The sequence below is a fragment of the Synchiropus splendidus genome, chromosome 7, assembly GCF_027744825.2.
Source record: "Synchiropus splendidus isolate RoL2022-P1 chromosome 7, RoL_Sspl_1.0, whole genome shotgun sequence".
Lineage (NCBI taxonomy): Eukaryota > Metazoa > Chordata > Actinopteri > Syngnathiformes > Callionymidae > Synchiropus > Synchiropus splendidus.
Window position 1 is genome coordinate 22,093,894 of NC_071340.1, and position 12,908 is coordinate 22,106,801.

At 40.0% G+C, this 12,908-nt stretch overlaps 1 protein-coding gene across 1 annotated transcript; it reads left to right on the top strand.

Annotated features, from left to right (window-relative positions):
* Nucleotides 1–5,427: 5,427 nt before the first annotated feature.
* On the top strand, nt 5,428–12,403 carry vamp5 (vesicle-associated membrane protein 5). The gene is made up of 3 exons (XM_053871891.1): nt 5,428–5,692; nt 9,944–10,087; nt 11,555–12,403. The coding sequence occupies exons 1-3, from the start codon at nt 5,690–5,692 to the stop codon at nt 11,693–11,695; spliced, it is 288 nt and encodes a 95-aa protein (XP_053727866.1). The 5' UTR covers nt 5,428–5,689; the 3' UTR covers nt 11,696–12,403.
* The last annotated feature ends 505 nt before the right edge of the window (nt 12,404–12,908 follow it).

Genomic DNA, 12,908 nt, shown 5'->3' on the forward strand with positions numbered 1-12,908 from the left:
ATTTAAACATGTTTAGTGTTGTAAAATTTGATTCAAAAATGTTCCACGAAATGCAAACAAATGGTAATTCTTGCAAGGGATTGGAACTTTAAAAAAAAAATTAACGTACATATAACACAGAATATTCATCCCTGATGGGTTCTGTTTCACTCACAGAACTATGCAACCTGTTAGTGCTGTAAGTGCTATACAATATGCCTTAACTGCATTTCTCTGATTTTCAATCGTGTGTGAATTAAGACAAAAGACTAATTATTCCCTGTCTGTCAATAAGAGCTTAACTGTTTAACTGAGTCCTCCTCCATCAGCTCTTACAGGACGACCAGTTTGGTGCATCTTCAGTGGCCGTCGTGGAGGCCTGTTTGGTTTAGTGGAGTCAAATTTAAGGCCGTAAATTCTTCCAATTGACAAGACAAAGTGCCTTCAGGCAAAGCAAGCACTTTGAGGGAGAAGCATTGATTGCAAAGCTCCATGTACCAGTGGAAGCTTCATCATGTTTAGAATAGAACACCCCCGTACGGTACATAGGCTCTCGTGTGGCTTCAAAACAAGTTGATGTTGGTATTTCTACTGTGGTATTCCAGTGATCCAACCAAGCACACGCCACTGAGACTGAGTTGTGAACTCTTGTCTTAGAGCAGTATCGCCTGGCTGGCATGAAGAGTGAAGAGCTGAGGGGAGGAGAGAGGAAATATTCAAATGAATTGGCAGTGTCCGGTTGCAACAAAGGGTGGGGACTCAACTCTCTCAAGTCTTGGCAATTTGTCGTCTGTTGTGGTCGGACTTGGAGAAAACAGACGTTCAGTAAAAAATAAAAAGCACTAATAATAATTGTGAATGTCAGTGTCTTTGTTGTATTGGCTGCTGTGAGACGTTGACTTTCCCCTCTGTAGGACTAATAAAACCCATCTAATCTAATCTCATCTAATGACGATGAACTCACAACCAATCTTCAGGTTTAAATAAATGTTTGGCTGTGGAACCTGCTGCCTCAATTACACCTGCCCCGCATACTGCTGTTTATGAATCGATTCATATGATCAACCTTCTTAAAAAAAATGAATTTTTGTGTGTGTTATTAATGTGATGCATCCAAAATAGTCGTTGAGGTACACTTGACAATGGCGCAAAATATATTGTAGAACCACTCGCTATAATAGTCTAAGGTTCTTCAGTACTGCAACAGGTTTGCAAAAACAATATCAGCTAATTTATCTGATTCTGGTATACTGTATGTTGGTTCTTTCGAAATTATAACTTCAGGCGCACTGAGACATATCTGCCACATGAGGGAGATGTTGGTCCTGAAAGTGTTGGAGGTTCGCCCTTACACTCAAGATCGAATTATTATTATGAAAAGATTCCGCACTATTGTACACGTAAGGGCATTAAACTATATCATCCGCAAGAAAATGCAATTTATTTTTGTTTTAATTACTCAATATTAGTTGTTGAAAAAAGTCCTTCCCACTTTTGATGCTACAACTTCCATAATACACTGTAACTCTTGACGTTCTTTTGACATTTTACATTTTGACATAAATAAGAAAATGTAGCAGATTTGCCATGGAAATTTTAGAAAGATGGGATGACTGTTGGACCGGTTTGACCTGTGACCCTAAAAATGTGTCTTGTGTTTGTTCTGGCGCCCCTCGGAGACTGAAACATGACACTTGCGGCAATAGTCAGAAATCAGCTGACCTTGCAATGCTCACTTCTTGCTGTGGAACTGAGAATTTAAAGACAAATTTAATGGACTAAGTTAGAAACTTCCTCTATAAACTTCTAAACATGCATATTTCAGATATGGCAAAAAAAGAAAAATGAAATACTACATACAGAACTTCAGCCTGTTGCTGCAATGTCACAAAAGCCTTTATGTCTTTCAGCAAAATTTTAGCATTCATTTACACACATTTTTACAGTCCCAATTCCACATGTAGACTGTTAAGTGATGTATGTAAAGTCTTACTGACTTGTTTTTGCTGGTAATTCTTTTATAAATCATTTAATAACATAGTGGTCTAATAAAGTGAAACAATAATTTTGTCAAACAGTATGTCAATTTCATCTAAAACAAGCTCCCACGAAGGCGCTGAACAGGTTGTGACAGGCTCACATTCTCTGTTGATTCAACAGTAACCTCGGCTATCCAGCTCACTGTTTTGTCAATAAGGGGTGACTAACAAATGGAGATTTTATCCCCTTGCCAAAGTTCTGATGAGATTTTGGATACAGCCTCTCTGGCAAACATTTAAACAACAGATCCAGTGAAAGCTCTATTGTCACTGATGGGAAAGCAGCTCAGACAGAACCAGTCATGTGGATGTCAGTGTGTCGACAATGGCCAGCAGAGTGGTCAGTATGCTGAATATGGTCTTTGTATTTGGACAGCTTTTCCCAGATAAGCCTCTGCTGGCAGCGTCTCTGACCTTTGACTCATTGGACATGACAAATTCATCACATTGCAAATATACTGATTCAATAATGAATATTTTTATTCCAGTCAAAGCTGCCTCTTGGCAGCTGAGAGAACACAATAATCTTTGACACTCGAAATGGATTCAACACAAGTTATGATATCCATGTTGATCAACTTTCATAGAGATTTTCTCTAAATACAAGGCCCAAACAATAAAAGGTTCTGTTACACAATGAGTAAATGCAACTAATTACATGTAGAGGAGTGCAACAGAAAAAAAACTTTTTTATCTGCTGCAATATAATGTTGGTTATAGATTATGATGGAATAGAGCAGTAACTTGGCGATGGTATAGCTACTGTAGGTGTAGTGATGCATGGTTTGAATGAAGCCTAACAACCGTGGCTACATTTTTTGTTGAGTAATGTTGGTAGATTCTTAATTTTTTCTTCAGTTTGTCTTACATCCTTCTTGTGGTTTGAAAATGGGACTTCTCCTTTCAAAGGCTTCTTTTTGGTTTCAAATTATTTCTTAAGATTCTTCCTCAATCAATCTTTTATATTATTATAGCAAGATATGCTATTATCATGATGTTTGGATATTAATGTAGAATCTTTATCATGGTTGCCAATCGAAATATTTTTATCTGAGCTGTAGTTGAAGGGAAACCACAAGATTCACAAAGAGCAGGTGCTTCTGAAGAGCAATGAGTGTCATCGTTTCTTTAAACAAAAGAAAAACACTATCAAAAGTGGAAGTCACACCAATATAGGAAGTAAGCACAGTACATTTTTTAAAAACCCAATATTGAGAACAGTGACTGCACAGGCCTTTCTCAGGATTATGATTGTGCATGCTGCAATTGGGTGTTTGTCTGCTGTTGGAGTATGTACTGCTGTCAGACAAGAGGCGGTGTCTGAACCAAATGCCATTTCCAATTGGATGTGACAAAGGGGAGCATGTCATCACCCAGATTGTTGTCAGATCCAGTTAAATGCAAACTGGTGAAAAAAAGTTTCTTGGTGGCATAGTACTAATCCTAAATTGCGGCAATATGATTCTACTTCATATACATTTCACAAAATGGATTTGGTGACATTGCAAGAGGATCATTTGAAACATCACATTGAGAGTGTCACTTCATCTCATGTTCTGTGTATAATCTGTTTTTAGTTACTCTCCCCTTAGATGTCCTGTCTTTGACCATTGATTACCCAGCATACCAGCGCCCCTCCAGGAAATGAGCTCGATCCAAAAACAACAAGGGTCCATGGACTCATAGATCATAAAGCCCACAACCATTTACACCTACCGTATATATTTTCATTGTTGTTACAACTGGCATGCATTTATGGATTCATCACCTATTGCCCTCACTTGTATACTTTCCATTTAAATGAAAAAAAGGGTTGGGAAACCTGGATGATTGTGATACCGGTCCAAATATCATCCCGATTCTGATCTTCAAAATGCCTTCTTGAACCCATAACCCATGAACCATAGACATTGAGTGGTCACCAACTGTAATATGTTGTACATAATCATATAATTCATTGGTCAAACCACCTTGTTTGTGTCTCACTCCTAAAAGGTGAGGTTTACTACTAAGCCAGCCACTAGAAGTCCGGTAAAAGTTTCAGGTCTCCAATAAAGTGTTTTCTTGAACAATGTATGACATTTCTGCTCATTTGTAAAACGGCGAAATGAGCTTTGATGTATTTGTCATGTCAAGTGAGTCTGTAATGTGACACAGGACTTTTAGGGAATGAATCAGACTCTGTTGGAAGAATTTTAATTAGTTGTGTGAGTGACGCAGTTGAGCCACAATGGACTTGTGTTGTCAGCCTGTCAGCTCCTCATCATTAGAGAAAAACGGGCTTTTACTCATTTTGATCACTTGCATCAGAGGTTTTACTACATTACCACATCCCAAGTCTCTTCAAAATGCTAGAACTTTGTAGAACTATGAACTCAAGTGAGGTCAACTTCAAATTGGTCATACCAACATGCCCTTAAAGTCCCAGTGGGGCTGTTACATGACTGTATTTCACATGAGGGTGGACCAGCAGTCACTTTTGGAAATCCTAACTGCCTAAAAATTGGAAACACCCATCCGAGACTCCAAGACACACAATGTTATGCAGAAAGCCGGCAGAGCAAAGCTGGAAATGAAGGACAGATGATCAGACAGAATCTGATGTTGGAAGTGTGATATTCCTCTGTACGCCTACGCTGTGCGTGTGTGCGACCCCTAAATGCCTGGGTCCACCGGTTAGCTCTGGTTTGCTTGCTGCATATAGTGATAAAGGAATGTTAGTCGGGAAGTGTTGCTGTGAAATGGGCGAAAGAAAGTCCTCTATTTCATGGAAAATAAAGTTGAGTTCACTGCCACAATGAATAAACAAAATCAAGCTATAAAGCTACGACTTTTGGGGATTTTAGGAAAGTAGAAGAGATGTTGTCCCAAGTTCCGAAACATCAATGTGTTCCAGCAAATGATTCAACTTCACTGTTACAAGTAATTACTTGATAATAGTTTTGTGAGTATTACTGAAGAAAAAACACACCCAGGCCTTTTCACTCTACTGAAAGATGTTTCATATCACTGCGTTATTGCGAAATAATGTCAAACTGGGAACTGATTCTAAGACCCTATTAAACATTTTAAACTGAATTTCCTACCCCGTGAGAACATTTTGTTCTCATCTTTCTTCAATTTATTTCCAAAGGCTGAAGTTTCACATATCCTTCAATCGAAGAAAAAGAAGAAACAAAATGTTGAAAATGTATGGCTATGATATCGGGAGGTATAAGAACGTCTCAGAAAAAAACAATATCAAATTGTCTTATTATACTGCATTATTAAAATTATAGTGTATTACTGCGTTTCTTTCGGAAACAAATGTGTCTTTATCACAGTTTGTGGGCAACGTTTCGTGTCTTGGCAAGTTAGGACGTCCCATATAAAAAGCCAGAATTTCCTAACAGACCGTGAATGCATCATTAACTTAAGAACGAAGTCCGACGGCAGCAGCGGAGTCAACGAGTGAGAGTGACAGATCAAACCATAGACAGAGACAAGCAGAGCAATCTGAGCCATATAACGACTGTTATTCGGTTTTTCTTTTCGACGTGAGACAGGCGAGTTGAGAAAGAATCTAAACCCGAGGTCTGCTCTGTTTGTTTCCTGTTTCTTGAAGTAGTAGTCGCTCATTTAAATGTGGTGGATCCGGTGACAGAGTACAGCAACAGCGAAGCACGACAGTCATGGTGAGTGGATCTATCTTTACCACCATCCTCATCCTATTTCAATGACTTGACTTTGCCCTCACATTATTGAAGCAGCGCATTTACGATCAGTGTTCATGACTGTGTAATAATTATCCAGGTTAGTAACCGCAAGGGCGGTTCTGAAATGAAACAGAAATTTACCTGTGATTCCGTTGGTTCCTGACAAAGACACGTGTTAAGAGAACTGGGAAACTCCCACGGGTGATTCCAAAGGATAAGAAAAAGATCTTTTTCACACTGTGAAACTATCTATTCACACCGAGTTCGTGTACGTCACAAAGGTTCATGATATTCAAACAGATAACATTCAGTTGGATTGCCCTCAATATATATGTGTGACTTTACAAGTACTGGTTCTGTTAAATGTGCTTTTATATTTTACATGCATTTTAAATGACACATGAGATAAATTTCAACAATAGAATGGCAAACAGTGATTATCTGAAAAGTCAAATTTTTATTAACCTCTTATTGATTCCTCTGATTTCCTCCCTGTGCAACCTGTCCCAGCTACATAGGGCCAGAGACTTGGGAAACACTGAACGGGTTGGTGGTGCACTGCATGGCACATGCAGCCTGACAACCATTCACAACAAAAGACAGTCTTAGGGGCAACCTGGAGTCATCAATTACTCTCAATATGTTTTGAACAAGACAAGGGAGACCAGAGGAGACACAGAAACATGGAGAGATGATACAAACTTCACGGAAACAGCTCTAGCTTCTTAACTCGGGGCTGGTTTCAAACTTTTCTGCCCTGAGGTCGCAGAACTTCACACTCTCATACCATGAAGTCAGTTATTGCCATTATTTGTAACGTATTTTCTAATATGAATATGGTATGTGAAGGGAAAAAAAACAGCCTTACAATTATTTTATTGATTTTATTTAATGCACCAATTATGAACCGAAGTACTGAAGTGGTAGACAAGCATTCTGTCTTCGACTTGTTCTCTGTTCCACGACTCACAGAATAAAAGTAAAGAAAACTACAATTTAAACAAAGAAAACAAAAACAAAGAACACAAAATGTGTGAACCCAGCTCTGTGTAGCTCAGCTGACCACATAAGCATAAGGCTGATGCACAGGTGTCACCCGCAGTGCAAACTCAAACTGCACAACTTTCTGCTGGCAAAGCAACCCACAACTCCTCCTCCTCCGCCCCCCCTGCACACACCATTCTAGTCTGTCTGATGTATATCCTTCACACGAATCCAGCTCTTTTTCAAACCAATGTTGGGACTTCTGCTGATGTACCTGTTTCATCCGTTCTCCAAAAGGAAGGAAGTTGTATTCTCATAAACTGTTTGCATAACTTTTCACTGTTGCAATTGTTGTTGTCTCTACTGCTCCAGTCTGTGAATCTCTTTTATGTGACGTATTATGTAGTCCTTCCAAAAGTGATCTGGATCTTGGAATCACTCTCCCTTTAACAAATTAACGTTCTTGATATGAGTAGATCCTTTGCCAGGTACAAATGTTGGCCTCAGGGAGAGAATGAGGGAAGGAAGGAAGGAGACGAGGAGGGGGACTGGAATGGGCAGAGGTTCCTGTATCAAGATATTGCTTTCTGAATATTGAAGACTATTGTTTTACTTTTCCTAAAAACAAGCTCATTCATCACCTCCTTCTACTTGATAAGGCCACGGTGACGTGTGCAGAGCAGGAAACAAGAACATTTTGAGCTGATTTGAGAATATGACCTTGTTTGTTATTTGACTTCATATGACAGTTTCCTTTTCCTGTCTTCTTCTCTAGCTTCCTGTGCATGGTATAGCAGCATCACTTCTGGTTACATTTGTTCATGCTACCGGTTGTTGTTTGTCATGTATGTTTCAGATTAGATTCAATTATTTTATTAAATTTTCTTATTTTAGATTTCATTATATAGTTTTTTCTAACACTGTGTTTCTCTTCACAAAAGATTTTTTTTTTTGGCTACAAGTTGAGTGTTAATGGTATGATTTTGGAAGAATGTGAAGTGAAACTGAAGAACACCTGTTTGTTTGATTTTAAATGAAGAAATGCTCTCCATTTCATCTTAAGACTGCAACGCGACTCACCAAACCAGAATGACCACTTGCACTGACTTCAGATGAAACACTGTCTCTTCCGTGAAACATGGGAAAATATTTGCATTAATTTGAGTAAAAACACACAAAAATCTCCCATGGGGCAATTGGAATGTGAAATTAGTTTTTGTTTATAGTAGAACAGTAAACATGGAACTCAATATTTGATGAGCTCAACAGTGGGTGTGACGATGGATTCTTGGTAAACACCAGATGGCCTGAATATTGATACTTCAGTTTTGCAGATGTCAACCAATATGTTTACTTTTGTGTGATGTGAATATTGCTGATTATCACAACATGTTTCATACACTTAAGTCAAGTATCCACCCATAATTTATTGCCTTGTTTTCATGCTAGGATTGTTGGCTTCTTTACACACATTTGTATCAAATACAAGCCCAAGCCAGCATTTTGTTTGTCATTTAAACTTGATCAGTTCTGATCACACCACATTCTGGTGATGAACAATCTGGTGGTGACAAATCTTTCTAAAATATATTCCTTTTCGCTCCCTGTATGACCGGAGCAGGAGCATGGTTCGCATTGCCGGCAGTAAATCAGACCTGTTCCCGGTGCATGTTGGTCTCGGCCAGGGCTGCCCTTTGTCACCGGTTCTGTTCATCACTTTTATGGACAGAATTTCTAGGCGCAGCCAGGGGTCGGAGGGGATCTGGTTCAGGAACCACAGAATTTCATCTCTGCTATTTGCGGATGATGTTGTTCTGCTGGCCTCATCGGACCGGGACCTTCAGCATGCACTGGGGCGGTTTGCAGCCGAGTGTGAAGCAGCCGGGATGAGGATCAGCACCTCCAAGTCTGAGGCCATGGCTCTCGACCGGAATAAGGTGGTTTGCTCTCTCCAGCACGGTGGAGAGTTCTTGCCCCAAGTGGTGGAGTTTAAGTATCTTGGGATCTTGTTCCTGAGTGAAGGAAAAGGGGAGCGTGAGATTGATAGACGGGTTGGTGCAGCGGCAGCAGTGATGCGGTCGCTGTATAGGACCGTCGTGGTGAAGAGGGAGCTGAGTCACAAGACGAACGTTCCCACCCTCACCTATGGTCACGAGCTTTGGGTCATGACCGGAAGGATGAGATCGCGGATACAAGCGGCTGAGATGAGTTTCCTCCGCAGGGTGGCTGGGCGCACCCTTAGAGATAGGGTGAGGAGTTCAGTCATCCGGGAGGAGCTCGGGGTGGAGCCGCTGCTCCTCCACATCAAGAGGAACCAGTTGAGGTGGCTCGGGCATCTGCTCCGGATGCCCCCTGGACGCCTCCCTGGGGAGGTTTTCCGGCCATGTCCTACTGGGAGGAGACCCCGGGGTAGACCCAGGACTCGCTGGAGAGATTATGTCTCCGGTCTGGCCTGGGAACGCCTCGGGATCCCCCTGGAAGAGCTGGAGGAGGTTTGTGCGGACCGGGAAGTTTGGGCTTCACTGCTCCGAATGCTGCCTCCGCGACCCGATCCCGGATAAGTGGCAGAAGAAGGTGAAGGTGAAAGGTGAAAGTTGTTCCCACACTTTTTTGTAGTCAGTGTCATGTCATGCAGTTGAATTTTTTAAGTCTTGGCACCCATGTTTTTGGGGCAACACTGTTGGTGACAAGACATCATGAAGTGGTCAAATGAGACCATCAGGGGACTGTAAAAAAACTTGTCTGCTTAGCATTCATCCATAAAAATGTCTTCATCTGGCGTGTCGCCCCCGTGCCAGACATGTCACTTCCCGCTGCTTCACAGTGCCCTTTCCTGCTCCAGAGATAAGCCAGCATTGCTGTTTATATTCTTGCCTGCCCTTTCGAGCAACTCATGTAGCTGTCCACAGACCCTGGGGGTATCTGTGTCATCAGTTAATCCCAAACACCTCAGTCCCTGTTTTTAGGAGGAAAGAAGCAAATGCTTTCTCTGGTCTTGGGTTAGACATTTGACCCCTCCCAGCTAATGGTGTGTCCTAAGGCATTGATGAGGTCTGCACCCTGAATGACCACTACTGAATGCACTGTGTTCTGAGTTTTCACCTTGATTATTTCTCTAACCAAATCCATGTCCATATTGGGTAATAATTATGTTGTTATTGTTCATAATGGGTTCTAATATTTTCAGTCTTGTTCAACTGATTCATTTCAGTATCAACTGATCAAACTCCATGTGATATGTGGCAGGAGAATGGAAAGAGTCGACTGCAGCAGGCCCAGGAGGAGGCGGAGGAAGTGAAGATGATCATGCTGGACAACATGAACAAGGCGGATGAGAGAGCCGATAAACTGGGCGACCTGGAGGAGAAAGCTGAAGAGCTACTGAATTCGGTAAGCAGGTCTTGATCTGCAGGGGAAAATACCCACAGCGGCCAACACTCCATTTCCACTTGTTGTGATGCTCATGAATAGCAGACCCGGGGGAAGCAGGAAAGTAGGAAATGTCATATTGGAGTTTAAAAATACACGCTAGGTGGAGCTGGGGAGGAAAAGAAATGTACAATTTACATCCTGATTGTGCTTTATGGTGCTATTTTCGGAAAGGTATTTCCTATTGTTTCCGAAGATGAATGAAGCTAGGTGGTCTCAGTGGGTATGACAGAGTGAGTCCAGGACATGCCAGGAGGCCAGTGTGTGTCCGGGGGTCAACCAGGAGGTCACCTCATTCCCACATTTACTGGAGTTACATCACATAGTTCTCTAAGAAAACAAATAAGTTCACAGCCAAGATCAATCCTAGGAGGTGTAGAGGGGATATTTTTGAATGTATTATGTATTAAGTCGTCTTGTCTTCAACCTGTGCTGTTGTCTCTTCAAGGGTGAGGAGCAGAAGCTGAACCACATTTGACACAAATGAAAATATCGCTCTCTTGATTTTTCCTTGCTAAATATTCTGGTGCAGAGGTTTCTGCTCACTCAGCAATACACAATGATCAGATAGAGATGTAAGTCGATTTTTGTCTTATGTCTGTTAACTACAAAAAGCCCCCTTCCATTCTTCATTCATGTAGTACTTGAGCGCATGACGGAAGAAGGGCAGTAATGTAAGAATGAAACTGTATAGTTTACAGTTCACAGTAGCTACAGCTGCTTGAAAGAAAAGAAGGTGGACTTCATCCATGGTCATTAAAACTTGAAACACAAACACGTCCTTAGCTGGAGACTCCCACCAGATTCCTCACCAGGACTTGCTTGAATTAAAATACATTTTTGACTCACTGATTTTAAAATGTATGTGTTCCTTATTTCAACACTCTCCACCAACCTTTAACTCAAACATTTGCACTTCATCCACATCAATTCGACTTCAAGTTGGATTAATGTTTTATTATTATTTGTGGCTTCTGATATTGTCAATAATAAGATTACCTTGTTTTATTTATTTCAATGTATCTTGACCTGTTTTATTTTCTTTCCTGTATCAAAGGTGCAACATTCCCCATTGTCATGAAAGTTGTTTTTGTTTTTATAAACCCAGACATTTTTAACTTATCTGTGAATTCACTTTGTCCTGTACACATAAATATTTAAAACTCATGAGTGTGAATGTGTGCCCTTCGAACATGTATATTCATTAAATGATTTAGTTCATAGATTATGGTATTTTGAGTTTAAGAATTTCTTTTTCAATGTTTTGGGGTTACATTTTTGTTCCCATATATTAATTTATCCATAATCATTTACAAACAATGTTAAAACACAAAATCCCAAATGGGGCTTGGCAACATCAGTCCGTCTTTGTATAACTTTTTTAACTACATTCATGGTATTTAATATCATTCTCTCTTTTTATTTCAGGGTAAAACTTTTGAAAAGAAGTCCAACAAGATAAAGGAAAAGAAACGATGGGAGCACAACAAGATGAAGATCGTGTTGGGTGTTGTTGGCGGGGTCATTTTGGCCACTGTTATCGGACTTATCATCTTTGCCTGTGTGTGACATAGTTTTCTTTTTAATCACCCTGTGCACTGCCTAGACCAGGATGACATCGTTAGGGAGTATTTTTGGGAGCATCAGTTCAACCCAGCTTTTAACATGGTACCATACTTGCTGAGCTGCTGATTTTCTTGTTTTTATAAATTCCTTTGGATACTCATTTGCCACTGCCTTGTGCAAAAAACATTGTTATATTCATATTGGACCGAGGGAGTCAAAATAAAAGAGCAAATTGATTAACTCAGTGAGTTATATTGAGAAATTGTTGTAGATGGTTTGAGAAAAATCTGTTTTTTAAGTGAATAATCTGTCCTTGCAAGAATAAATTCACATGTTGCTTGAAACTCCAGTCTCCAGCAGCTATCTGCATGCTGCTGAAAATATCAGAAGTAAGTTAAAATAGAAATGTCACTAAGATACCTTTATTGTTTTTTTTGTTTGTTTGTTTTTTATTTTACAAGTGAAGAGCGACAGCTGGTTGCTGTTACATGGGTCTGGGAAATAGTGTTACCTCACAAACCTCTAGTGCTATGAGAGTATTGCACCACAAAATTATTACAACAACAAAAACATGTATCTTAATTTAAGTTTTCATAGGAAAGTGTTGCAAACTTTCGGTTCGGCGTTTGTGAACTTGTGTTTCTTTACTATTTTTGAGAATTAGATAGGTCGAAGGTTCCTTGACCACACTTACTTAATAAAGATTTATTCCCTTTCAGCTTGCTGTCTAATTAATTTTATTCCACTCCCATCAACATCTCCCAAAAACACATTGAAATGCCTTGAAAACAAATGTGTGTGGATGCTTGGTCATAATATTTGGGAAGACAGCAGTAGAATTATAATTTGCAAAGGTTTTAAAAGGTCATCTACTTCCAAGGCCTTTTGTGGTATCTGGACCCAAAAGGTTAACATCTAGTTTGGTGAATTGCAAAACAATTACAAAGAGAGATCTCAAGTCATTTTGAGTTTAAGAAAGTGTATTTGTAGGAAAATAACTAGGTCGATCTGCCATCTGCTGGACAAAGATCGCCTACCTATGTCTGGGGAGGATTTCACCCAAATCGTTCATTTTAATATCTAATCCAAGTTCTTGAATTTAAAGTACTTGACATGGGATTCAAAACATCCTAAATGCACGTTTCATTCATTTGTAAACATATACCAAGACCAACCGTAAAAATGTCTCAAGAACAAACTGAAATTATGTTCTTAA